Below are 23404 nucleotides of genomic sequence, written 5' to 3' on the forward strand. Positions count from 1 at the left end.
ATGGTACAAGCGAAGGTCATTACCTTACTGTCTGTTACTGTGAATTGAAGTAGCAAAACTGTAGAAGTGTGAAACTTAAGGGGGTGGCTTAGTGGAAAGTAGCAGAAGTGTGAAACTCTTAAATCGGTGAACTTTCGCGGATGCGATTTTTGGGGCAACCGGCTACTGTTTGACTCAAGTGTTAAAATATTATTTGCGCCACATGTGGTATCGGAACTGCTGGAGAAAGGGATTATTTTTTTCAAGAATGTGGGGTGAGATTCTGAGATACCCCTACTAAAAAAAAAAAAACGTATTTCATGATCTTTGTGAGCCTCGAGTGGTTTAATTTTCCACTAACTTTTTGCTGAAAAATAAAGTTACAATGGATTCGTTCGTCTCAATTGGAGAAATGATTATGAAGATAGAGGAATCAAACCTTGATCCATGATGCCCTTTGAAAATCTAGTCTTCATTGTGTTTGTTTCATTGACTGCACGTCTAACCATCCATTGCTTTAGCTTCGCGTCGGAGCATAGTAAAATTTTTGTGCTAAAAATGAAATACACTGGCTAAAGATGAAAGGCCAAAACTGATGTCATGTTCTATGCTATTCAAAAACGAAAGACCAAAGAAGGGAGGGTCCAAAACGATTATGTCATTGCTTATCATTCACGTGTATTGTTACCCAAGGCTTTTAGCTTCCCTCCCTCCTTGAAAAAGCCCATTTAAAAGGTATTTCATCTTTAAGGATGTTCTTCGATCTGTCTACGGATCCGATCAAGTTTGATCTGTATTTCGGGTCCATTATAATGGGATTATCAAGTTTGGTTTGTATTATCGGATCTGACATATCGATCTATATACAGTAAACATTGATTTCATAGTGAATTGGATCCTCGTTGGATATAATTTATGATCTAAAAAAGATCAAAATATCACCATTAACATTGTTCTTTTAATAAACGTATTTTGAATGCATAAAAAAGTCTTCAACTTCTATTACAGGCTCGTATAATATTATATAAATCAATAATAGGTTACGGTCTTACTCGGATAAGTCATATTGGAAGTTTCGATCATTGACATATCTAAATGTGCTTACTAAACATAGGAATACAATATCATACACCTCCTTAAACCTCTAATTACACAAACCAAAGAGACCTTAAGGTAAATGTTTGTACAAGGATTTAGGCAAATTTAGGTAGAAATATGTTACAAAATATTTAGACGGAGAGATTAAAAATTCACCACACTACATGACTATCAAAAACCGCTAACACAAAGGATTTTCAAAATACTTATTTCAAGTATTCGTATGCAAATTCCTTTGTGCATCCCGTCTAGTCATTCCAAATACATTTATCTAATGTTTTTATTTTGTGCATCTCTTACTAAATGTAGTCTAATCACTCAGTAGTTTAAGAGCATTTCCAAGGGAAACGTCAAATTCAAAATCAAATTTTAATTTGATGGTTGATTTGGTAACTTTACATATTGTCAATATTTTCCTTCCATCCGATGTGCCAAAATTTATTGCTTCATTTATGTTTTTTTAAACAAAAATAATAAAAGTTGAGTTGTTGTTGGTTTAAAAATAATAAAATAATGCTTAAATATGCTAGCATTTAAGGTAATGCAAGTGGAATGTCTTTGGAAATAGCAAAAACCATATTTGAAGACAGCTTCAAATATGACATCTTTTTGTCCATGTCAGTTGAAGTAAACGGTACGTCATTTGTTACGCTTATATGTCTATGTGACATTTTTTACATCTCCATTGGAGATAGTCTAAGCCTCAACCATTATGATTATAAAGGATGGATTTATAGTTCAACTTTTTTGCACAACTTTCGGCACACGTTTTTATGGCCCACTTTGTAATATCAGGACCCGTTTGTTTGACCGGATTAGGAAGGATTGGACTGGACTAGACTGTAATCCCTTGTTTGGTCAGCACCAGGATTAGGTTTAATGACCTTAGGTCGGACTCGCTAGGATTATACACCTCCTTACGAGTTCTTAACGAGGATCCCCAATTTCGGGCGGACTCGTAAGCCCTTCTGATAGAGAGAAAACCGCGAGATAGTCACTCGTCCAAGAACCCCCCAAGGTCGGTCGTCCTGCTCGTCCTCATCTCTGCGTCTTTCCTCATTGTTGTCCTTGCCTTGCTCCCTCATCGTCGTCCCTATCATCTACCATTTTCAAACCCAGATCCCACAAAATTGGAAACAAAAGGCAAAAATTTCTGCAATATTTCCATTTTCAAAACTAGATCCAAATCCAAAATTCAGAACAAAAAAGCGAAAAAAAAAATACAAAATTGATGTGCGTTTGAAACGCTCAGCAGCTGTGCTCACACTCCACCTAGTCCAGACTCCCTGATCGTAGACCTTTGCTAATGATGCTGGAGAAGCAGGCCCATGAAAACCCAAATGACCCAGACTCTGAATGGGTTCTAATTTGCCAATTGGTCCCCAAAAAAAATTAAGAAGAAAACAGGGAGATGAGCAGAGAGAAATATGAAGAAAAAGATGGAAGAAAACAGGGAGATGAGCAGAGAGAAATAGGAAGAAAAAGATGGAGATGAAGAGAGAGAGAGAGAGAGAGAGAGAGAGAGGCGCGAAGAAGAAAGAGGAAGAAACAGAGGGAGAGGGACAGAGCAAACTTGGAAAGAAATGGGGAGATTAGCGGAAAAGAATCAGGAATGGGGATGGGTGGTTTCTAGAATGAAAAAAAAGATAGTGGTAGTAATAAAATATTACTAAATGTGTATTAAATAATATAAAATATTAATAAAATATGAATTAAAAATATATTTGTTATTATCTAGCTTTTTAGTCCGACACTGCACCAAACGCCTCACTAAATTAGTCTAGCTTAGTCTAATCTAAGCCAGTCCAGCTTAGTCCCTGAAGCTAGTCTAGTCCGAGATAGTCCGGTGCAACAAACGCACCCTCAATGATATGAACCATCTATTTTTTAGAACATCATTTATTAATGAATATAAGTCTATAAAGAAACCTAAGCCCTTAATCCAATGGTCATATAGATTCAAATTTGGGTTATGTTTGATGGACATGTTTTTTGAGGAAATGTCTAAAAGATAGACAGTTGGAGTGTTGAAGTACATTACGAAATTGCTGCCACAAAAATATGTGTCAAAAGTTGTGTAAAAGAAGTGGTGTCACGGATTCGGCCATAATTATATTATAATCGTGATTAAGACTTGATTAAAAACAAAAATAATCTTAGCTTTAATGAAGTTGACTCAACATATATACTTTGGAATAACTAATCTCAGCCCTTTACGTTTAATTTTGACCAGCTTTTTTGTTGGAAGCTCCATGAATTCCTTGCTTCGAGTACAAGGCCCTATGTGCCCATATGGTCCCAGAGAACTCAATTCACCACAACTAGCATTTGATCTTATTTATATATACATATTCAATGAGCTTTATGACCCCAACAAACCAACTTATTTAATTTAGGGAATTAATATATCTCTCTAGGGAACAACGGTTTCTCTTCTTTTTATTTCTTGGTCCCAACTGCTACCTGCCTTAATACATGTTTGGATTAAAAAAAGAGAAAAAAAAGTTGAATGTCACATTACTCTTGTGCCTAATTTGAATGCCTTTTCTTTTTTTTTTTTTTTTTTTTTTTTTGACAAATGATAACATTGGTGGCCTAATTTGAAAGTAAAAAGTGTGTTTCAATCCAATATACATCGTCATGTGGAAAAAAAACATGACATTATTGGATCAAGACGCCATGTTATAGTAAATCCGTTTGATGTCTTTCTCCCAATTTTTGGGTACTGCATCTTGAGTCATGTGATGAGATTAGTACAACTAATCAGTTGTCTCAACTTTTTTTAAGGATTGATTATCCTACAAAATACTAATAAAAATGATAGACATTTCCCTACATTTTGTCGGACCACTTGCCTCACACGGACGTAAAATGCACGTGCTTGACGCAAAAAAACTTATAACCTAAATGGCGACAGGTGACATCGCCCTGATTGTCACATGGCCTCAGACGCAGGGTCAGGCTATTCACGCCCGACTCCTCATGTTTTGCATAAGATTCTTTCGTTGGATGAAGTATTGACTTATTCAAGTTAAAATATTTTGCTCCATTTTTATATATGTGCTAGAACAACAACCCTTACCAATGGTTCAATCAAAATGCTATCATATTATTTTGTATTGCGTAGAAACAAAGCTTTCAATGGACCCATATAATACTCAGCCACACCTTTTCTTTCTAAAGAAACCAATGAACGAATGACTTAGACAAAAGTAAATACATAATAAAGTTTGTAATGACTACTTAAGGCATCATTCAAAAGTGAAAAGTTCACTTATGTTTTTTTTTTAATACAATGCTATTATTTACATGAAGAAATAGAAGAAATTAAACTACATAATGGGCTGGTCATATAAATCTGGTTCAATTACCCTAGAAAGAAACGAGAGTTGTTAAATTAGATATTCTATTAGCCACTAACAAGATACAAACCTACGTCCTCATGTAAGCTGTTTGGGAAAAGAAACGAGAGTGGTAAAGAGTTATTTGCTTATCTAATGTTTGTTTGGAAGGAGATACTTTTGACATTAATTAAGCTTATCTTGTTGCACTTTAGAAAGCTGTTTGGGGAGTAGGGGCCGACAACTTTTTCTTTTAGTTGAACAAATTGTAGGGATCAGAAACCTTCAAGATTTTATTACAGCGCAGTTCTGATCTGAGATGTACGGCAAAGATTCAATAGAAGAAAGAGACGGATCTTTGGTAAGTGCGGCGGCCCCCCCCCCCCCCCCCCCACCCCCACCAGAAGATCTCACCGGCGGTAAAAACGGCTTTTACCCCTCCCTCTGCCAAGCCTTGTTCAATCACTCAATGCCAACCATCCATCCATCCGTATATCACATGTTTTTTACTTTTGTCTTTTCTGAGATAAAAAACATTCTTCTTTCTTAATTTTCTTTTCCCTCCCTCCAATCTTAAGTATAAACTTTGAGACTGTCAAACAGCTATTTCGAATCACTGAGTACTGAGGAGAGCTTTTTAGTTTAATTTTTTTTTTTTTAAATTTATAGAGATGTAAAATTGAAAGAGGTTTCTAATTTTATAGAGATGCAAAATTGAAAGAGGGTTTTAATTTTATGTGTTTTTTTTTTCCTTCAATTTTAGTTCATGTGTTATAAACATATCGATTTAATCAGTGTGTTTTAATACCTAAACAATTTCGATTGTTTTGGTTAAATTTGAGTTAATGTCTGCACACACAGCGCCCACTGTTCGAATACACATAATTGATCAGAAATGATCAAAGAATTTAAACACACAATAAAATTAATCAAACTAAAAACACAAGTCCCCAAAATTGAAATTAGAGCAAAACATAAACATATCATTCCCCATAATCACATCAAACTATGATAAACATCAGTATCATGGACCAAAACTCCACAATGCACAATGTATGAGATGCACCGTTTTAGTAGATTGCTAGATTTATCAACTTTATTCCAAACATTTAAATCTAACTAACGTTGCATCTCATATACACCGGTGTATAGAGAAAGTAGTCTATAAGCCGTCCTAAATAAATACTAGTATTAATTACATCAAGTGCAATGGTGTAGCATAGATAGAGTAGACTGTAGAGACAGCGGTAGCAAATAGGAATTAGGAAGATTGTTGTTGTAATCTTGTTTTGTTTAATATCAAGTTAGCGTGGTAGAGCTAGCTGGAGACAACAAAACATAACACATAACTCAGAAGGGAAGCGTGTTCGTGAAAATTTCACATGTAGCTGCTCCTCAGCACAAAAGCCAAACGCAACACACAAAAAACGGATAACACAATACAATTCTAGAGAGAGCAACTCAAACACAACACAGAAAGCCTCTCTCTCGCTCTCTCTCTCTCTCTCCCTCTCTCTCTCTCTCTATATATATATATATATATATATGTCAAGTGCAAACTCAAATCTCTCTCTGAGTTGAAGCAAATTTTCTCAAGAAATTAAGGGGAAGAAAATTTGAAGTTAGAAAGAAAGAAGACTGCAGTTTCTCTTACTTATCCTCCGAGCTGCCCATTTTTGCTTCACAGCGAAATGTGAAGGGAGTTTTGGCTTAAAAGTAAGGTACCGCTTCTGCTTCTTTACACAATCTTGTCATGCGTTTGGCTACCGAGAGAATCAAAGCAGAAGGCAAAGAAAAGAAAATGAAATTTTATGTCTTGAAGTTCTTTTCTTTCATTTTCTTAGTAGCCAAACAGGAATGTAAAGTTAGGAGATGAAACATGGCTTTATATTCTGCTTCACTATTTCTGAGAATGTCCATGTTTGCCCTAAATTTTGCAAATTTTAGAATATATGTTGTAATTTGTCATTAATTATTGCATACAAAGATTTTGTTTTGAATTTATAGTGAAAGTTTCTTAGTCTATGGGGATAGTGCTACAATGTACACATAAATATATACACAAATATGAATTTACAGTGAAAGTTTTTTTTTTTAATTTCCATTTTTTTAGCACAAGTATTGAAAGATTTTGGTTCCATTTTGTAGATTTTTTATGTGAATCTCGGTTTGATAAGTGGTGCAAAAATGAATGAGAATGGACATATGGAAGTGCATTACCTAGACACCGGCTTTCCTTACACACCTACCGACGGCTTCATGGGTTTCTTTGACGGTTTTTCTCATGTACCGATGAATTATGGTCTCGCCATGCCAATGCATGATCAGGCAAGTTTTCTTTTTCCATTTTTGATGTGTTCTTTTCTTGTGAAAGTTATTCTGTGATGACATTATGTTCGCCGCCTCATAAGATTGTTTTAGATCCATCTTGCTTGTAAATTTGGAAAGCTGGTGTTTGTTCAGATGCATTTGCTTTAATCTTTTGTCTGGAATTCATGAGATATCGGAATGAGCTGGGGAAGCTGAAATGTATTATTGCCTTTACTGAGTGTCAACGTATTCGTTACAAATATTCAGAACTATACAGTACATTGTGATTTTGGTTGGATTAAAGATATTGCCATATACCTTTTTTGCTGAGTGAAATACTGTATTATTTTCATGAACTGAAATTTTAGTATTTGCTGAAAATGCTAATCTTTACATGTTGTGTGTCCAGGAAACTGCATACTGGTCAATGAACATGAATTCGTACAAGGCTTTACCATCCGGTCCGGAGAGTACTTATTACGGTACTTATGAGGTAAATGATCATTTACCAAGCATGGACGTCAGCAGGGGGAGTTGGGAATACCCTTCAGTGATGAATGCAGAAGAGCCTGCAAACACCGACTCACAGCTAGAAGATGCTGCCATGGAAGCGCAAGCTACACCTGAGGAATGTTAGTCAGAAACTTCTGTTTATTTGTAATCTTATACTGAAAATTGGTTTTGATTGATCACGCTTTGTCATGCTTTGCTCCTTGCTTTTTTAGGTATTCAGAATCAGCAAAATACAAGTACTTCTGAGGTATGGATCCTCCTTTGTGGTTTGTGAAATTGTACGTTTTTCTTTCTGCTGGATTATTTTGGTTAGTTTAGATACATATTTAGTTTCCGTTATTAAGTCTACGAATTTGTTTTTGGAATAAATGCACTTCTTTTCGAACTTGAAGTTCAAAAGGAAGTGCATTTATGCTAAAGTTTAGATGCATATTTAGTTTGCATTATCAAGTCTTGGACTCCTGCACTGCAGTTATGCTAAAGTTCAACCTTTTGCTCTCTGTATATCTGCAGGTTGCATGGCAAGAGGACATTGATCCTGATAACATGACCTATGAGGTTCGTTATGTATACCTTATTCTATTATCCTGCATTCTACTGTGACATGGGTTTTCCGGATGAAGTAAATCTTGTTGGAAGTAGAAATTCGTTACCGTTTTGTTCCCACAAGAGACTTATTAAGCATAAACACAAACCTGGGCAGTTGCACGTCCCACACATACCTTTGTTCGTCTGCCTCTTCGAAGTTAGTAACGCATGAAACTGGCTTTTCATGATTCTTTAGACTGTGAAGGCGAACGATGTAGGTACTTTGAGGCTTCAGAAACTATTATATCACATTGTGATATATAGCATAGAAAATTACTTCAATATTGGATTAACTTCTTTATACCCAGCTCAAATTAAGATTATGAGACATTCTTTAATTAGCCATTTTTGCAATATAGATTGGGGGTACTTAAGGCAAGCGGTTTCATTGATCTTGTACATTGGCTTTTCTTTGTTTATTTGCATTGGTTTGACACGTCTAGTACAAACTACAGGATTTTCCAAAATTTTTATGAATGTTAAATGAAATGTTTTATTTTATATATTGGCCCCAGGAATTACTTGACTTGGGTGAGGCAGTTGGCACTCAAAGCCGAGGTCTTTCCGACGAACTTATTAGCTTGCTTCCATTGTCAAAATACAAGTGTGGAAACTTCTTTTTAAGGAAAAAATCCGGAGAGAGGTAACATTCTGATTCATGGACAGTTGAGTAATGAGAATTTATTTTCCTAAAACAATAAAAACCTGTTTTCCGACCTTATCTTTTCCTTGTCTCAGAAGTAAATATGATGGCCTCTATTTTCATTTTTAGTTCTCTAGACAATCTGGATATCTGTCTGGTATTATACTGAATGTGGTAGTGTCCCAATGAGAAAATTCTGTCATACTAACGCAAATAATCTTGTCATAAACACTTTTTTTTTTTTTTGAGTTCATCTTGTCATGAACTCTAAACCTAACAGAAATGAGAAATTTTCTCTGCTCGAACTCTATCATCATCTACAAAGCACTTGACACATAAACCTATTTATCGAGCGATTGAAAATGTGATTTCTCGAGAAGAGTTGTCTTAGAAACCTCTATGATGAACCCTAATCCTTTAAAAATGTAAAACATATGGTGATGCTTTTGATTTTAGTTACCGTCTTAAAAGTGTTTTCCCAAAAAAAATAAAATTATTAGCATATAATTGCTCTGATAAAATGGGCAAGTTCGTGGCGCACCCTAATTAGTCTCCTTTATTTGATGATGATTTGTCCAGCTGGTTTTTGCTGTAGAAGTTATCAAACACTTCTTTTCCAATTCTTTTGTTTGTTTCCAGAAAACTTGATGCAGGATTCTTTTTGACCAAAAAAAGAAGAAGAAGAAGAATCTCCTTTTTCTTTTAGTCTTTTGGAATTTGCCCCTTGATGCGACTTTTTCCACGAGCAGGTGTGTGATTTGCCAGATGCAGTATAAAAGAGGGGATCGACAGATCACATTGCCATGCAAACATGTCTACCATAGCGAATGCATCAGCAAATGGCTCGGTATCAACAAGGTAGGCCAACGCCTTAAAGTCATGGATTTCAGAATGCAGAATATCATTATTTTCTTTCAATTTGATGATCCATCCCGCTAACTCACGCTCATTTCTGTTTCTATATTTGTTTAGGTATGCCCAGTTTGCAACCTCGAGGTTTTCGGTGAGGAGTCAAGGCATTAGAGCACCAATTTGGAAAACAAAATTAGGCAAAATCTATGTCCATTTCCTAGCTGAAGCTGAAATTTTACCTTGCTTCCCTTCCATATAGTTTGGTTATTTTTTCTTTGCCTAATGCCTATACAGAGTAGTTAAAAACTATGGTCCTCCTACCCTTTTATCTCTTTCGTTTAACACGCTCTGGTGAAGTAGTAGAGAAAACAAGCCCTTTCTCTTTTCGTTTAACGCGCTCCGGTGAAGTACTAGAGAAAACAAACCCTATAATTCAACCTCCTATAAGTGAATATGAGATTCAGATTAGAGATTGTCAAAAAATGCACCTTTTAGCCACTCTTTTAGCTTCTTGCAAATCGCCAGACAAATTTATATTGTGCGTAAAATCACTTATTCGTGTCGAAGCTCGAGGCATGCTTTGGTTTATTTCAGCTTGTGTTCTTGAAATTGTTGTTACGAGAAAATATGCCCGCGCGTTGCTGCGAGACTTGAATGCATCCGCCTTAACTACATAAATAAGACATATTTAACCTGAATAAATTAAGACACATGCACCATGCACTCGTCTCTTAATTATAAGAAAACTTGTTTGCAATACTGAGAAAAAGCTTATTATTGTTGATAAAAATACACACGACACCTATGGATCATGCCATAAAAATTACACCATGAAAAATCCAGAGACCAAAATCCCTGCCGGCATAATTTATTCACATCAAATTTAAATTCTAACATCATACGATCAAATGTTAATCAAACACACAATCTCAAAAAGCTGAAACCATGTTAAGTAAAAGAAATAGAAGTCTTCTCAAAAAAAAAAAAAAAAAAAGAAACAGAAGGAAAAGAGTGAAGATGTAAGCATTGATAAGAATATGAAAAGTGGCAGCACTGATATCATGCACAAATAGGACAATGAAATATCAGAACCAGCAGCAACATATAGAACCAAGAAGGAAAAGAATTGATAAATAAATAAATAAGAAATAGGATAGAGGCACAAACCAACGACATGAGCTCAGTTTTTTCACCATGAATTTTGCATGGCCTAAAATCAAGAAAAGGACCAGGATTTTGAAGTGGACGCCCGCAGTCCGAATGACAGCGATCATCCCTCTTTTGATGGTCCAGAACTGACCCGGGACACTCATACGAAATCCAAAAAGGCAGCATTATCTGGAAAGAACATGCGAAGCCGTCAACAACAACAAAGTAAATATATAGTTCCATAGATGCAAACAAAATAACACTATGGCATGATATTTGATTAAGATCAGTCTCTACCAATTTGATGGCAAAAACACACCTCTCCCATACGGGAATGAACCTAACCATTTAACGAAAAAAAGACGAAAACCCATGCGGGAATGAACCTAACCACACTGCATGCACTCACATAGACTACATACACACACTCACACGCACTGAAGAATGAACGCATTCTATTCAGTTAGCACCATTCAACTTTAAAAGCAGTGAGACCTTCCAAAGGCACAGCCTAACTGGCCTTGGTTCAAATAACCAAATTGAGAACAACAATTCAATTTTAGAAAAGCTGTACAGAGGGAAAACAAAAAAGAAAAAAAAAAAAAAGAGACAAAACAATCCTATAACCACAACTGAAAAACAAAATCAAAATGAACAAAATAAAATATCAGTAGAGCATGAACACTAACTAACATCCTTTGGAAACATGTGCTGGTTACGTATAATATATATGTGCATAAATTAAGAAAATGGCTTGAATGCCCTAGCAGTGGTCTTTACGCTGAACCAAATCACTATTAGGTTAATTGTATTGATTCACGCATCTTCTTTTATGTCTAAATCTCTACTAAATTGCCCTACGAAAATGACATAAAACTAATTAAAATTCCCAATATATTTGAGAAATACAACTTTTAAAAGTGTGAGAATATATGCAGCACCAGGATGTTGCAGAACTCACTGCCCCAATTTAAGATTCGGTTTTTGTCCAATGTATGTATATGCTTAGATACATCTGAGAATTTGCTTTGCAACAGTTGCTACTCTCATCGTCTTTTGAGAGAGATAGATACAAAGGTAAGGATTACAATGGGGAATAGTTAAGTATCCCTCTAAAATACTAAAGAAAACCATACCTAGAACGGAGTAAACAACTGTTTGTCTCCATAGCAGTTTCTCAAAGCATTTATGCTGTCAGAAAGATAGTGCTCCACTCCAGAAGGATGGACAAATGTACCAGATGGAGACTGACCCAAAGAAAACATAACTAAAAGTTAGCATCCGATGAACAATTAAGGTGATGCAAAAGGGCAACACGTGATGTGAAATTATTATACCAAAATATCCAAGGTCTGTTAATCTAATCACCCAATAAAATAAAACAGAAATTAAGCACAATAATATCAAAATTAAAAGGAAGGAATAACATGAAACCTTGTGCATAGAATGTTCGTGAGAATGAATCACACAACAATCAAGGGTGGACAAATCACAAAAGTGACAATTAAAGGGCACCTAACGGACACCCCCATCTCTTTCTCTGCAATCGCCAAAATCCCTCGGGTTTGAGGAAGCAAATGGAAAACGAAATGTTTTTCCATCCCCTACCCATACCCAAACCTCTTTTACCCGTTCCCTTTACCCTCGCAGAAAATCCTCCCATCTCTCTCTCACCATTGTCCCATCTCTCTGTCTGCAAATCGCAGAAAAGAAACCCTAAACAAATCCCTGAAATCCCTCGCCTAAATCCTCCCACATTTCTCTCTGACACCCCCTATTTCTCTCTCTGCAAAACCTAAACCAGATCTCCTAAATCCTATCTCAGACACCCCACAAACAGCAAAGAAGCCAAGATATTAAAGCAATCTCTACATAATACTTTGGAACAATGAAACAAAATGGTACTTACTTGTTCCTTGTCCAAAACCGTTGATGCCGCTGCACATTGTTATCAATTGTGGGTTTATCAAATCCTTCATGGCTTAGACTGCATGAAGAATTAGAATCTAAAAGATAAATATATGCTGTAAATCATCATATAAATGTAACTGCATTTAAAAAAAAAAAAAAAAGGTAATGAAAAAATTGAATTCTATTTCATCATTATGTAACTGCATGAAAAGTTACATTGAATGCAGACTCAATCAATTTCCCCAAAGTCATTGTTAAGTGAAAATCAATACCAAACCAATAAATACCACCATTGAATTTGGCAAAACCCAAAAACAAAATACATAAATTTACTAATATAATCACAGAAAAACATGAAATTTGAGCACCCAATTGGCCAAGTTAAAGGATAAAAGCACTCACATCATCATAGTACTCTTTGGGAAGATCTTCTAATACTGGTTCTTCCTTTTTCTTGCTCTTCCTCATAACTGCCATTAAAAAACCCAGAGAAGCACACAAATTCAGAAAAGATAAGGTCCAAAATTGCCATAAAAAATCCAGAAAGCACACAAATTTATTAGAAAGAAAAGTTCAAATTACAAAAACCAACTGATGTGAGTGAGTAGTGAGAGGTTATATTAGGCACCTGAAACACGTTTTGGTTACAATTGAAAGGGCCAGAGCCTTGCATGCGAGGAAGATGACGATAGGATTCCAGAGATAGAGAAAGGAGGAGTAAGACGATGGAGGTGAGAGAAGGGAGACGACGGCGAGAGGGGGATAGGACAGAGGTGAGTGCGAAAGTTTCTGCTTGTCTACAAAATTGGCAAAATTGGCACACAGGTTCACAACTCGTCGTCTTCCCTTGATCAATGACTCCTTTAAATATCCAAATGATCAAGGTCGATCGTGCTCGCAGAATATTTGATGAGCTCCTTTTGGTAATCCACCTAAAACAAATAAGCACAATATCTATGTAAACTGGCATTTCACTCAATTATACATTAGTTATGGCATCTTTGGAACTAAATGACTTCAACCTTAATATCCTATAAGCATTATGTTTCTATATTTTAAATCCTGTTATGATAACAGGTAAATATAGATGATACAAAAGTAATTTAGTTTCATCATGCATATTTTCGCACTATTTAGTAAAGAACTCGGCCGGACTTGATTTCGAATAACATTCACAATTTCATATAGAATTTCAAAAGCCAGAGACTTTAATGTAAATTACAATAAAATTTCACAAAGAAAGCAAATTGTAATATAAGTCTGATCTACAATTCGGATTTACCTGGATATGGTGATTTACGTTTTCATTGGAATTTTTGCATGCATTTACATCTGATGAAAAAAATAATACATCATTAGTTGGCAGGAAGAAACTTTGATAAGCAGATAAAGAAGCAAGATTGAATATAAGTTTCGTGTACCCTAAAGTTGTTTGTTCTTGCTACAGAATACTCGTATCTGTTGCAGCCACTTCTATTTTCTTCATGGTTTCAGTAATGGTATGCTTGGGTCCAATTCTTGTTGTCTTCTATTTCTCATCCTAAATTAAGTTAACAGTTCAACATTATTCGTTATAAGCTAAAAAAGTAGGATTAGTTATTTTAGTAAATCTATTTCTTGTAAACTTGCCTGTTCCTCGAACATACCTGACAAATCGAGATCATTTGACATGGCTATCAATTGGAATGCATTCATAAAACTCGAGGATTTGGGAATTATTGTCTCCACCACATTTTCCTGCAATGAAAATAGCAATTGTAACAAAAATCAAATATTTGGATCGAAGGTAAGATTCTAGCATTTTCTCCGTATCACAATCATGCAGAGCTTTTACCTCAATTGAATCAAATCCAACACTAACCCATCACAGCTCGATGATCACTCAGAACACTGAATGCAAAAATCAACAAAATTTCACCATTTTAAATTATAATTCGTTTCATATTCTTTAATCCATTGAAAAAGCAAAAAATTAAAATTAAAATAAAAGTGAACCTGGTGGTCGTGGGTGCCGCCGCCGATGAGGAGGGTTGAAAGGATTGATTTTAGCTTTTTCATTGAAAAGCTGGCTTTCTTCTTTTCCTTGCGAATCAGATTCTATTATGTGTAGCTCTTCTTTTTTGTTCCTTCAAAATTTTGTTCAACATTCGCCTGAGGAGAGGGGAAATGGTTCAGAGCGAGGTATCTCCATTGCTGCGACCTTGTCCATTGAACTTTCTGCAGTTGCTTTTAAGCTTCGCTCCCTCCCTTCCTCCCTCCCTCTGCAAGTCGCATGCCTTCCCCTCACCAAACCCTTCTCTCTCTCCCTCCCCCTCCATCATTCCCTCTCTCTCCTCCTCCCTCCCTCCCTCCTCTCTGCAAGTCGCATGCCTTCCCCTCACCAAACCCCTATCTCTCCATCTCCATCCCTCCTTCCCTCTCTCTCCTCCTCTCTCCCTCCCTACTCTCTGCAAGTCGCATGCATTCCCCTCACCAAACCCCTCTCTTTATCCCCCTCCCTCCTTCCCACTCTCTCCTCCTCTCTGTAAGCAGCATGCCTTCCCACCAAATCCCACACCGAGCCACCGATCCCACCGAATGCAACCCTAACTGACAACAATGCCCACCTAACTTTTACCCCCAACCGTGTGATGTTAACACCAGACGGGCATTCCCGTCATTCGAACTGATGATGGCATCTTCGTAAAAAGCTAAAAGCATCTGAGTAGCAATCTTGTAAATAAACTGAAATGTGGTCCAAAACACTGTTCATATGAATAGTGCGATTTCCCCTCCTACTTTAGACTAAAGTAATATCAGATTCATGTCAATTTTAATACTTGGCTAATTGATGGGGGACTTGACTTGAGGAGACTGAGGTGGATCAGATCTTGTTTGTGATTATCAAATTCACTTTTGGGTTCAGTGAAGTTGATGATTTGGTACTGATTCGATCCATTTATATATTAAGGGTGTTGTGTTTTTTCATTTGACATAAAAATCTTAATAAGCAGAAACTGACTAGAAGAGCAAAAAGAAAGCTACTGGCACCCTAAATTTTTTGTTCAGTTTGGTAGATATACCAGTAGTCTAAATTTTTGAGAAATGTTGATAAATGTATAGAGGTATTGGTGAAAATATTGGTTTAAAATATAAAATCATGAATGTTTTATAAAAGTATATAAAATAATGGAAGCTTCAATTATGTTTCCCTCAAAGATGTCTCCCACATAGTATAGTTAATAGGAGTGTGATATTCATACACTTCATTTTACTTCTCATACATCTTTTCAATTTTTGGCCGTCGAATCGGATGAATTGAAAAAGATTAACGGACAGAAATTATCAAGGGTCTGTAAGAAGTAAAAATAAAGTGTGTGAATAGCACACCCCTAGATAATATTGTCCTAAAATGTGATACATCAAGCAAATCTTATAAAGCTTCACATGATTATCAAATTTAAAGCCACGTGTACCTTTGAAATGCAAGAGATTTTTCAGTGTACTAAGAATATAACTCGGTATATAAAGTATAATAATATAATTGATTAAAAATTTGGAAAAAAAAAAATCAACGAATTTTGTATTAGTTCATGACCGCGTTCCCAGCACAATGCATCCAAAACTGGCAATCATACTGACTAAGCCACGACCCCAATAATTAATCTATTAATCAATCTCCAACGGTCGATAATTTAGTAAAACCCCATTGAGCCCACCAACGTTCACTATTTCTCCTGTAACGGTTACTTCTTCTTCTTCCACTGTCCGCCTCTTCAGCTCCAAAACCCACCAATCTCTCTCTCTCTCTCTCTCTCTCTCTCTCTCTTTTGCCGTGGTGGTTGTACAGCTCGCTTTCTTTCTGGGATTTTGTCTGTGAGATTTATGGAACCAGCAAAAATCGATTGGAAAAGTTTAGAGTGGAGATTCGTAGAGGACAAATACTACGAGCAAATAAACGCGCCCAAGTGGTTCGATTTCTTGAACCCCAATGACAATTCCGTCGACGATCAGGCCTGGTTTTGCCGACCCGGTACCTTAATCCTTCTCAAATTATACTTCAACCCCTTCTTTTTTCTTTTCTAATTTTGACTGACTAGATATTTTCTTGGATTATTTTTCTGTTGTAGGATGCAAGCATCCGAAGACGGCTGAAGATTTTCTCAAGTCATCACCTCCCAAGGTTTCTCCTTTTCCAGTCTTTCTTTCTTTTTGGTTGGTTTTCTGATTTTGTTTAATTTTTATTTTTTTTCGTGTTAATCTGCTTGGTTGCTAAGAAAATGTGATGGGAAAGATTGAAAATTTGAGATTTTGATTCTTTGGTATTCGGCATAAGATCTAATTTTCGCTTGCGTCTTTATTTTCCTCGTATTTTGGAGCTACCCCAGCATAGATTTTTTATAATTCTCTTCTTTTTATTCTTTCAAAGTTTCTTATTTCTTTGTTTGTCCATTTGGGAAAGGTTCCGCGCCCAGCTGTTGTTCCTGAAGTTTCTCCACTTGGTGATAAAGTCCAGAGGTAAAAAGCAAAACCCATGAACCCTTGTTTTCACAATACAATTTAATCCGGTTTCGCAGAATTTAACCTTTTCGTTTGTAATTCAGAGATGTGAAATTGAAGAGAAGAGGGTTGACTCAATCTTCGATTTACCCGACTAATAATTCAAGATTCAAGGAAGATAGTGAAAATCAGAACCCCAATGTATCAACCCCTCCAATGAACCAAGCTAAGGCCATGAAGGCAACAATCAAATCAAGCACAGAGAAGAAGCAACCAATTGAGAGCACCCTGCCGAACGATGAGGTGCTTCCTAAGCTGAGAAGCACGCTGTCAGCGAGGAATTTATTTGCGGGGAGGGATCTTCTGAATCAGATTACAGACTTCTGTTCTGAATTGAAGAGAATGGCTATGAGAGCGAGGGAGGGAGAGGATGTGGAGAATTCGGATGTGAGGAAAAGCCCAGCGGGCTTGAAGGAAGAGGTAGTGAAGGAGGAGGAGTGTAACCGTGAGGTTTTTGGGGAGTTGAAAGGGAGGGAAACAGAGAGAATGCCGCTATTTGAGGTGGATAAAGGGAAAACTGAGAGGCAAACGGAGAGAACTCCATTGCTGGAGATTAATAAAGGGAAAAATGAGAGGCAAACGAAGAGAACGCCATTGCTTGAGGTGAGCAAAATGAACACTGAAGGAATGGAGGGGAGCAATTCGGAGAAGCCAAGGAGGAAAAAGTAAGTTTAATCTTTTTCTCTATATATTTGTTTGTAATGCAACCCTCTATATTTGTGTGCACATTCTATCCTTCGTTGTATGTAATTGTGTGTTTGTATCTGTTTTTTTATGGTATAAATATTTTCTTCTTCACTTGTTATGGTAAAACGTTTGATGCAGTTTAAATTATGATCATCTGATCTGGTTGATAACAAATTACCTCCATGAATCTTGAAACTTTCTGGCTTTGATGATTGGATACATAAGGTTAACTTTTGATGACCACCTTCTGCAGAAGAGATGACGAGGCAGAGAACGTCCCAATCCCTCTAAGTTTAGAGAATGTTAAGCGCAAAGGGGGCGAGAGCTTGTTGCAAATCCGGACCAACCCTCCCTCTCCTCAATGCTTTTCTACAACAAGGCATCCTAGCAAAATCACACCTTCACAAGCTTACAAGTCCAAGCTGATGGTAAGTAACTAGCTGCATCCTTCTCCTTATTCGTATTATTTTTTATCCGTTAAGTCACTTGACTGAGATATCTGAGTCTTTCTTGCAACTCAAGCTTGATAGTACAGTTACAAAGTTGGTCTTATTGGTTTGCATAGCCATCTTAGTTGAAATGATAAACTCGAATTTCAGTCAGCTTATTTCTATTCCAATCCTATGCCCATATATAATTTGCTCAAGATTTTGGCTCGTTTGAAATAGGGGACTGGATTGGAATGGATAAGACACTATGTTTAAGGTATGTTGAAGGAAGAAGTGAAATAATTGTGACTAACTTGGAGGTACCGATCCTCCCCAAAATGGTAGGATTAGAAGGAAGAATATTCCTTCATGTCTAATCCTCTCAAAAACGAAAGAAAAAAATCGTTCTCCTCTACCTTCAATATGCCGTGAATTGGTTATCCATTCCGATCCTATGATCTATACCAGATGAGGCCTTACGCATTTCAGACTTCCTTATCACCTCCATATCATGTTACGGTGCTATGACTAAACTAAATCCAAGCGATTTTGTATATGACTCAATTTGCCACTCGAACTAAGATCCCTTCATAGATTTGATTTGTGCTAATATCAATCATTGTCAGTTAATTTTTCTGATCTGTTTTTTCTGCATGATGACCAGGAAAGGGGAATTCTTGGAGAGGCAGAGCACAACAAAAAGGTGGTGGTGAGCAAGGATGATTCCACAGAGAAAGGCAAAAACGTTTGTCTAGTTGATGGAAGAGAAGCTAGAGCCCTCGACGTTTTCTGGTTTCTAAAACCTTGCACAACACCTTCCACCTAAAACATTGAGCAACATTTCACATCCATTGTTTCATTCTTTTGATTCTTTTTCTTATTCTCTTGGTTTTCTTACCATTCCTTAATTCTTTCGCCCTCATATGGTCTGTAGTTTTAGTTTTCTTCAGACAACTCTATAGTTGGTAAATAAAACTGTAATGTACTGAACAGACCCACACAGTAATGGTACTGAGCTCAGTTCCGATGAATAAACTTTCGATTTTTACCATTGAGTTTCATACTCCGTAGGCCTTTTGTTATGACCGTGTTTCGGTTTTTCTCTTCGCTTGCTGAAGGCCAAATTATAATTTTGGTCCATGTAGTTTCAAGTTTCGAAATTTATACATGTAGCAAACTAAATGTAAAACGCCGGCTGCCTCTGATTTTTAGGGTAAGAAGGGGTATAGAAAATATCTCAAACCAATGTTTGAGTACCAGGCGCCACGGTGCTGAAGTTAACTCCTGCCATACTACCAGAAAAAAAAAAACCCCAACGATCTTTGTTTAAAGGGTACGTGTACCCAAAACCGACACAGGTGGGTAGGTAGAGAATACCTAGGGATGCGAGACAACTCAGACTACTCTCTCTAAGGAACTCGGCAAAATAGCCTTAATTGATGAAATTTTTTACTATTTAGAGGTTTGAAACACCTCAGAACTGCCCTCTGATGTGTTACTATCATGCAACTATGGTTGTTTAAGAGGTAATATGTTACTAATCTAGCGAGTTACATAAATTTATATGCTAAAATATAAATGGTTTAGCCACTTAATATTATGGTCTAGTAGTATTCCTCTTCACTTATAAGTGAGAGATCTTAAGTTCGATTCTCGTCAAAAACGAATTTGAACCACATTATTGCTAACCCATTGTGAGAATAAGACATCCCCTCCTTTTAGTATAGAAAATATTGTTCGTTAAAAAAAAAAAAAACAAACAAACAAACAAATGGTTTAAGTTTTGAGATCACAATCGCATGTCATTTGAACTAAGACTCGCGAATAGTTTGAGATCATGACACCTTGCTCCACTTATCGCATGTCACTTGAGTTAAGACTTTTGGTTAATCGGATTGTTTGTGATCTTAGGTGTAGCAAATTGTTTGATTCCAATCAGAAAGTTCCAAGTCACAAATTTGACTTTTTCTTTATATTTAGAATCTATTTAGCGTATGCCAAATAAGATTTAACAGTGATTATCATCGTAATCCATAAGAATGACAGATACATCCGTCACATTGAAAAGTTTGAATAATTTGACGTACAACACATTATGGTGTAGTAAAATTTTTAGAAATAAAAGAGAAGGCGAAAACGTTGCAAACTCCGTTACATTACAAGCTTATATGTTTTAAGACCACATGGCCAATGCTTGCAGAACCATTGGCATGATTTGTTAAGGCTCCCTTTCGTTTCTTTTTCACCTTCTATTATTTTTTGGATTTAACTTCGCTGCTGAAGAATCAGCAGCCCCTCTTACTGAAAGCCTATTACAGCACAACACGTGTCTAAGTTGTGATAGGCTTTATGCAGGAAGGGCTGCTGATTCTTCAATAGCCAAGTCTTGTTCTTATTTTTTAAGCAACCAAAGTTAATATAGATGGCAACCATAAACCAACAATGACAAACCGCCAAACCTTCTCAACCTAATCCAGAAAGAGATCATAACCCACCTGGCCACCTCACATCCTCCCTTTTTTTTTGTTTTGTTCTGTTTGTTTTTTGCCCTTGGCTACAAAACCTACGATTGAGGCACCAATAAAACATTAATTTTGTACTTATCCGCCGTTTTTTAATCAATAAGAAGGATATTCGAACTTGAGACCTCTTCTGATTTTCAGAGACTCAACTCAAAAAAGTAAGACGAATCTGAAAAAGATTCAAGCTTTGAGACCTCTTCAGATCTTCCTAATTGAATCTTAGAAAAGGACTGCTTCAGTTCATAACTTAGACAACTCTCTAACTATCAATTTATCATAGTTATATGCCACTTAAGTTCACTCTTTGTTCCTTTGTTTCTTCTTATATTATCGTGCTATAATTTGGGTACACTTATGGCTAAACTTTGAAGACTAATCCTCAAAAAAAATCTATGAACAATCACATACGCAATTCTTGTATTATAGTCAATATCCGTTGTATGGCAACAAACAAAGACCATCCAACTCTTAATAACTTAAAAAGCTATGAAGTCCATAACCATAATTTTATAATCAAATCATGACTATTAACAAGCTATGAGCCCAGCTGCCCATGACAACCCAGATTCTAAAATCCAGATTATACCATGTATACCTAACAACTTAAGGACTTACATGACACAGGAGCACCGCCACTGTCCAATGGTAAAAGAACATATGTTGTTTTTGTTCACATGTGTTTGTAGACAATATGCTGCTAAAATAGTGGTATACTAGTATCACGTAAGTTGCTCTAAAAATACGAGACAGGAAAAAACAAAAGAAAAAGAAATCATCAAATCAATAAACAGATCACCTCTGAAATTGCCATGGAAAAGATTCTTATGAAATAATGAAATTACAAGACTGAATTTTTACAACACAAATATATAATCCGGTCGGAAAAACACCAACAACGCCACCACCATAATCACCAAAATCAAACTCTCCATCACTCAGACCTTATTTACCACAAAAGGGAAAGACAAAAACCAAAATCTGAAACATGTTTCAGAAATTGGTTTGTGATAGTAGCTGACTACATGGTACCAACTGAAATCAAAATCTGTAAACATAAATATATATACATATATAATTATCTACCTTGTGGTTCTGCTGCAAAGTACACAATCCAAGATCCTCAACCAAAGATGTCGGACACGTGGGTATACCCTATTGGTGTGATTTCTTGATTCGGAGAAGAGTTCCTCCATGGTCTCCACGAAGGGGTTTAGGCTTCTGACTGGAGGAACGTACAGAGTCAGAGGCACCGCAGAGAAGGCAACTGTTAACAACAACTGCAACACCATCATCAATCTATCTATCAAGTCAAACCAAAACCCACAAAAATATGATCTCAAAGATTGGATTTTGATTGAAACCCAATTGAGTTTTGAAGATTTTGATGCAAAAAAGGAGGGTTCTGGAGACGATGTTTCTGGAAATTAAAAGAAGAAGGTGGAGAGTGGAGATTGGGGGCGAGAGAGAGAGAGAGAGAGCAAATTAATAGTGGATTAAATGTCCGAATCTGACTGGTAGTTGGCTGGATGTATTGACATTTTGCAGCTCGGTGTGCAGTGTGCAGCCCTTTATTATTCGAATGGGCCGAGCCGAGGAAAGGATTAAGGTCATCTCAAACTACTTCGGTCAGAGGGAGATAGGATTGAAAATAGTCAGAAATGATACGAAAATCGTCTTTAATTGAGGGTTAGGTTAAAGAACTTGTGGGCCCTATCGGACCAAAACCAACCAATCAGGCTAGTGGGCTATCCATCTCTAGCCAGCCAGCTAGCCTGATGGTTGGAGATGATATGAAATATGATCTGATACTGTTTATTAAAATATTAATTTATTTGAGAACTATAGGGCTAAAACAAGCTATGTGTCCCTCCTTCAGTTGAATATGACCTAAGCTATGACTGAGTTTGCGTAATCTTTTGCTTTTCTTCTTGTTTTCCATTTATTTTCCCTCAAGGATAAGGCAATTTTTCATTTTTTTGGCTTCATTCCTCATGATAATCTTGTTGATGTTCTAATGCATTTATTGATTTCATCTATTTAATTGTAAGTTATTTTGCTGAATTGATGATGTAGCTGATGTAGGGCTCGTTTTCAGGCTGTGTAGAAGCACAATTATACCATTTGGAATATGAAAACTTTTGGTCCATGTGATGTGATGTGAGTGTAGCTTCCAATATAACTTATACAGTGGTATTGCCTTTATCACGTCTTCAATTTAATGAAAGATAGTAAAATCAAGATGACTAAAGACATAAAATGATAGGATTTCTCGAAATTGACAACTCTTGAATGAGGAGGTCCTCTATAAAACCAGGTGGTTCCTCAACCCAAACTGTTTCTTTGCCAATTGAAAGGGCAAACTTTGCTAGTATATGAGCAATCTCATTACAAACTCTAGGAACATTTAAGAACTCAATAGAAAGGAAGGCCAAAGCAACACGTAAATGAGTCGATTGGTGGGTCTTGAGCACGTTTATGACTAGTAAAGAGTCGCTCTCCAACATGTTTATGACCTGTATATGATTTCAAAATGTCATAATGCAATGTGAGAAAATTAAAACCTCGCGACATATTTTGAAAATCACTTCAAACTTGTATAGAATGTACTTGACCTTATCATTACTTTCCTAAATACTATACTTTTAGTATGTTTAAATAACACTAGCCACAAATTCAAGCTAGGAAAAATCTGCCATATTAAGGGAATTGAACAAAATGTATATAATGGTGTTGTGGCTTAATTTAAGAGTAATATACTCTGCTTATAATTTGTCATCTTGTATGAGATTATGCACCAAGTTGCTAGATCATCATAAAATTGGGAGGCTTCTAGATTCTTGAAGA

At 36.4% G+C, this 23404-nt stretch overlaps 3 protein-coding genes and 1 long non-coding RNA gene across 6 annotated transcripts; 2 read left to right on the plus strand and 2 right to left on the minus strand.

Annotated features, from left to right (window-relative positions):
* The first annotated feature begins 5742 nt into the window (after positions 1-5742).
* Positions 5743-15306, plus strand: LOC137735633 (E3 ubiquitin-protein ligase BIG BROTHER-like). Of its 2 annotated transcripts, none has more exons than XM_088697254.1 (9): positions 5743-6139; positions 6567-6746; positions 7138-7360; positions 7454-7488; positions 7755-7799; positions 8345-8472; positions 9222-9330; positions 9445-9938; positions 15175-15306. In XM_088697254.1, the coding sequence occupies exons 2-8, from the start codon at positions 6606-6608 to the stop codon at positions 9493-9495; spliced, it is 732 nt and encodes a 243-aa protein (XP_088553380.1). In that variant the 5' UTR covers positions 5743-6139; positions 6567-6605; the 3' UTR covers positions 9496-9938; positions 15175-15306. The 2 variants fall into 2 exon arrangements, with proteins under 2 accessions (XP_088553380.1, XP_088553381.1); XM_088697255.1 differs by having other exon boundaries at positions 5871-6134.
* Positions 10012-14903, minus strand: LOC137716525 (uncharacterized). The gene is made up of 11 exons (XR_015964369.1): positions 14380-14903; positions 14219-14274; positions 14031-14121; positions 13806-13924; positions 13667-13716; positions 13013-13316; positions 12787-12854; positions 12383-12460; positions 11610-11720; positions 10492-10662; positions 10012-10179 (listed from the first exon to the last, which is right to left on the minus strand). It is a non-coding gene; the product is annotated as an uncharacterized LOC137716525 (long non-coding RNA).
* A 790-nt stretch (positions 15307-16096) lies between the features above and the next one.
* LOC137735623 (uncharacterized) lies at positions 16097-19089 on the plus strand. 2 transcript variants are annotated; one of them, XM_068475069.2, is made up of 6 exons: positions 16097-16396; positions 16494-16546; positions 16826-16881; positions 16968-17588; positions 17864-18038; positions 18703-19089. In XM_068475069.2, the coding sequence occupies exons 1-6, from the start codon at positions 16249-16251 to the stop codon at positions 18862-18864; spliced, it is 1215 nt and encodes a 404-aa protein (XP_068331170.2). In that variant the 5' UTR covers positions 16097-16248; the 3' UTR covers positions 18865-19089. The 2 variants fall into 2 exon arrangements, with proteins under 2 accessions (XP_068331170.2, XP_088553378.1); XM_088697252.1 differs by having other exon boundaries at positions 16121-16396; positions 17867-18038.
* A 2251-nt stretch (positions 19090-21340) lies between these two features.
* LOC148695411 (uncharacterized) lies at positions 21341-22108 on the minus strand. The gene has a single exon (XM_088696518.1). It carries the CDS (start codon positions 21850-21852, stop codon positions 21640-21642), a length of 213 nt encoding a protein of 70 aa, XP_088552644.1. The 5' UTR covers positions 21853-22108; the 3' UTR covers positions 21341-21639.
* Positions 22109-23404: the final 1296 nt, after the last annotated feature.

This window comes from Pyrus communis, chromosome 7 (genome assembly GCF_041283825.1).
Source record: "Pyrus communis isolate YQ-2024b chromosome 7, ASM4128382v1, whole genome shotgun sequence".
In the NCBI taxonomy this organism is placed as follows: domain Eukaryota; kingdom Viridiplantae; phylum Streptophyta; class Magnoliopsida; order Rosales; family Rosaceae; genus Pyrus; species Pyrus communis.

Bases quoted from the DNA above. Each gene is read 5' to 3' on its own strand.
- LOC137735623 (XM_068475069.2), top strand. From the start codon at position 16,249: ATGGAACCAGCAAAAATCGATTGGAAAAGTTTAGAGTGGAGATTCGTA. The intron at 16,547-16,825 runs GTTTCTCCTTTT...CATTTGGGAAAG, and splicing joins TCAAGTCATCACCTCCCAAG to GTTCCGCGCCCAGCTGTTGT. The intron at 17,589-17,863 runs GTAAGTTTAATC...CACCTTCTGCAG, and splicing joins GAGAAGCCAAGGAGGAAAAA to AAGAGATGACGAGGCAGAGA.
- LOC137735633 (XM_088697254.1), top strand. From the start codon at position 6,606: ATGAATGAGAATGGACATATGGAAGTGCATTACCTAGACACCGGCTTT. The intron at 7,361-7,453 runs GTTAGTCAGAAA...TTGCTTTTTTAG, and splicing joins GCAAGCTACACCTGAGGAAT to GTATTCAGAATCAGCAAAAT. The intron at 9,331-9,444 runs GTAGGCCAACGC...ATATTTGTTTAG, and splicing joins AATGGCTCGGTATCAACAAG to GTATGCCCAGTTTGCAACCT.
- LOC148695411 (XM_088696518.1), bottom strand. From the start codon at position 21,852: ATGATGGTGTTGCAGTTGTTGTTAACAGTTGCCTTCTCTGCGGTGCCT.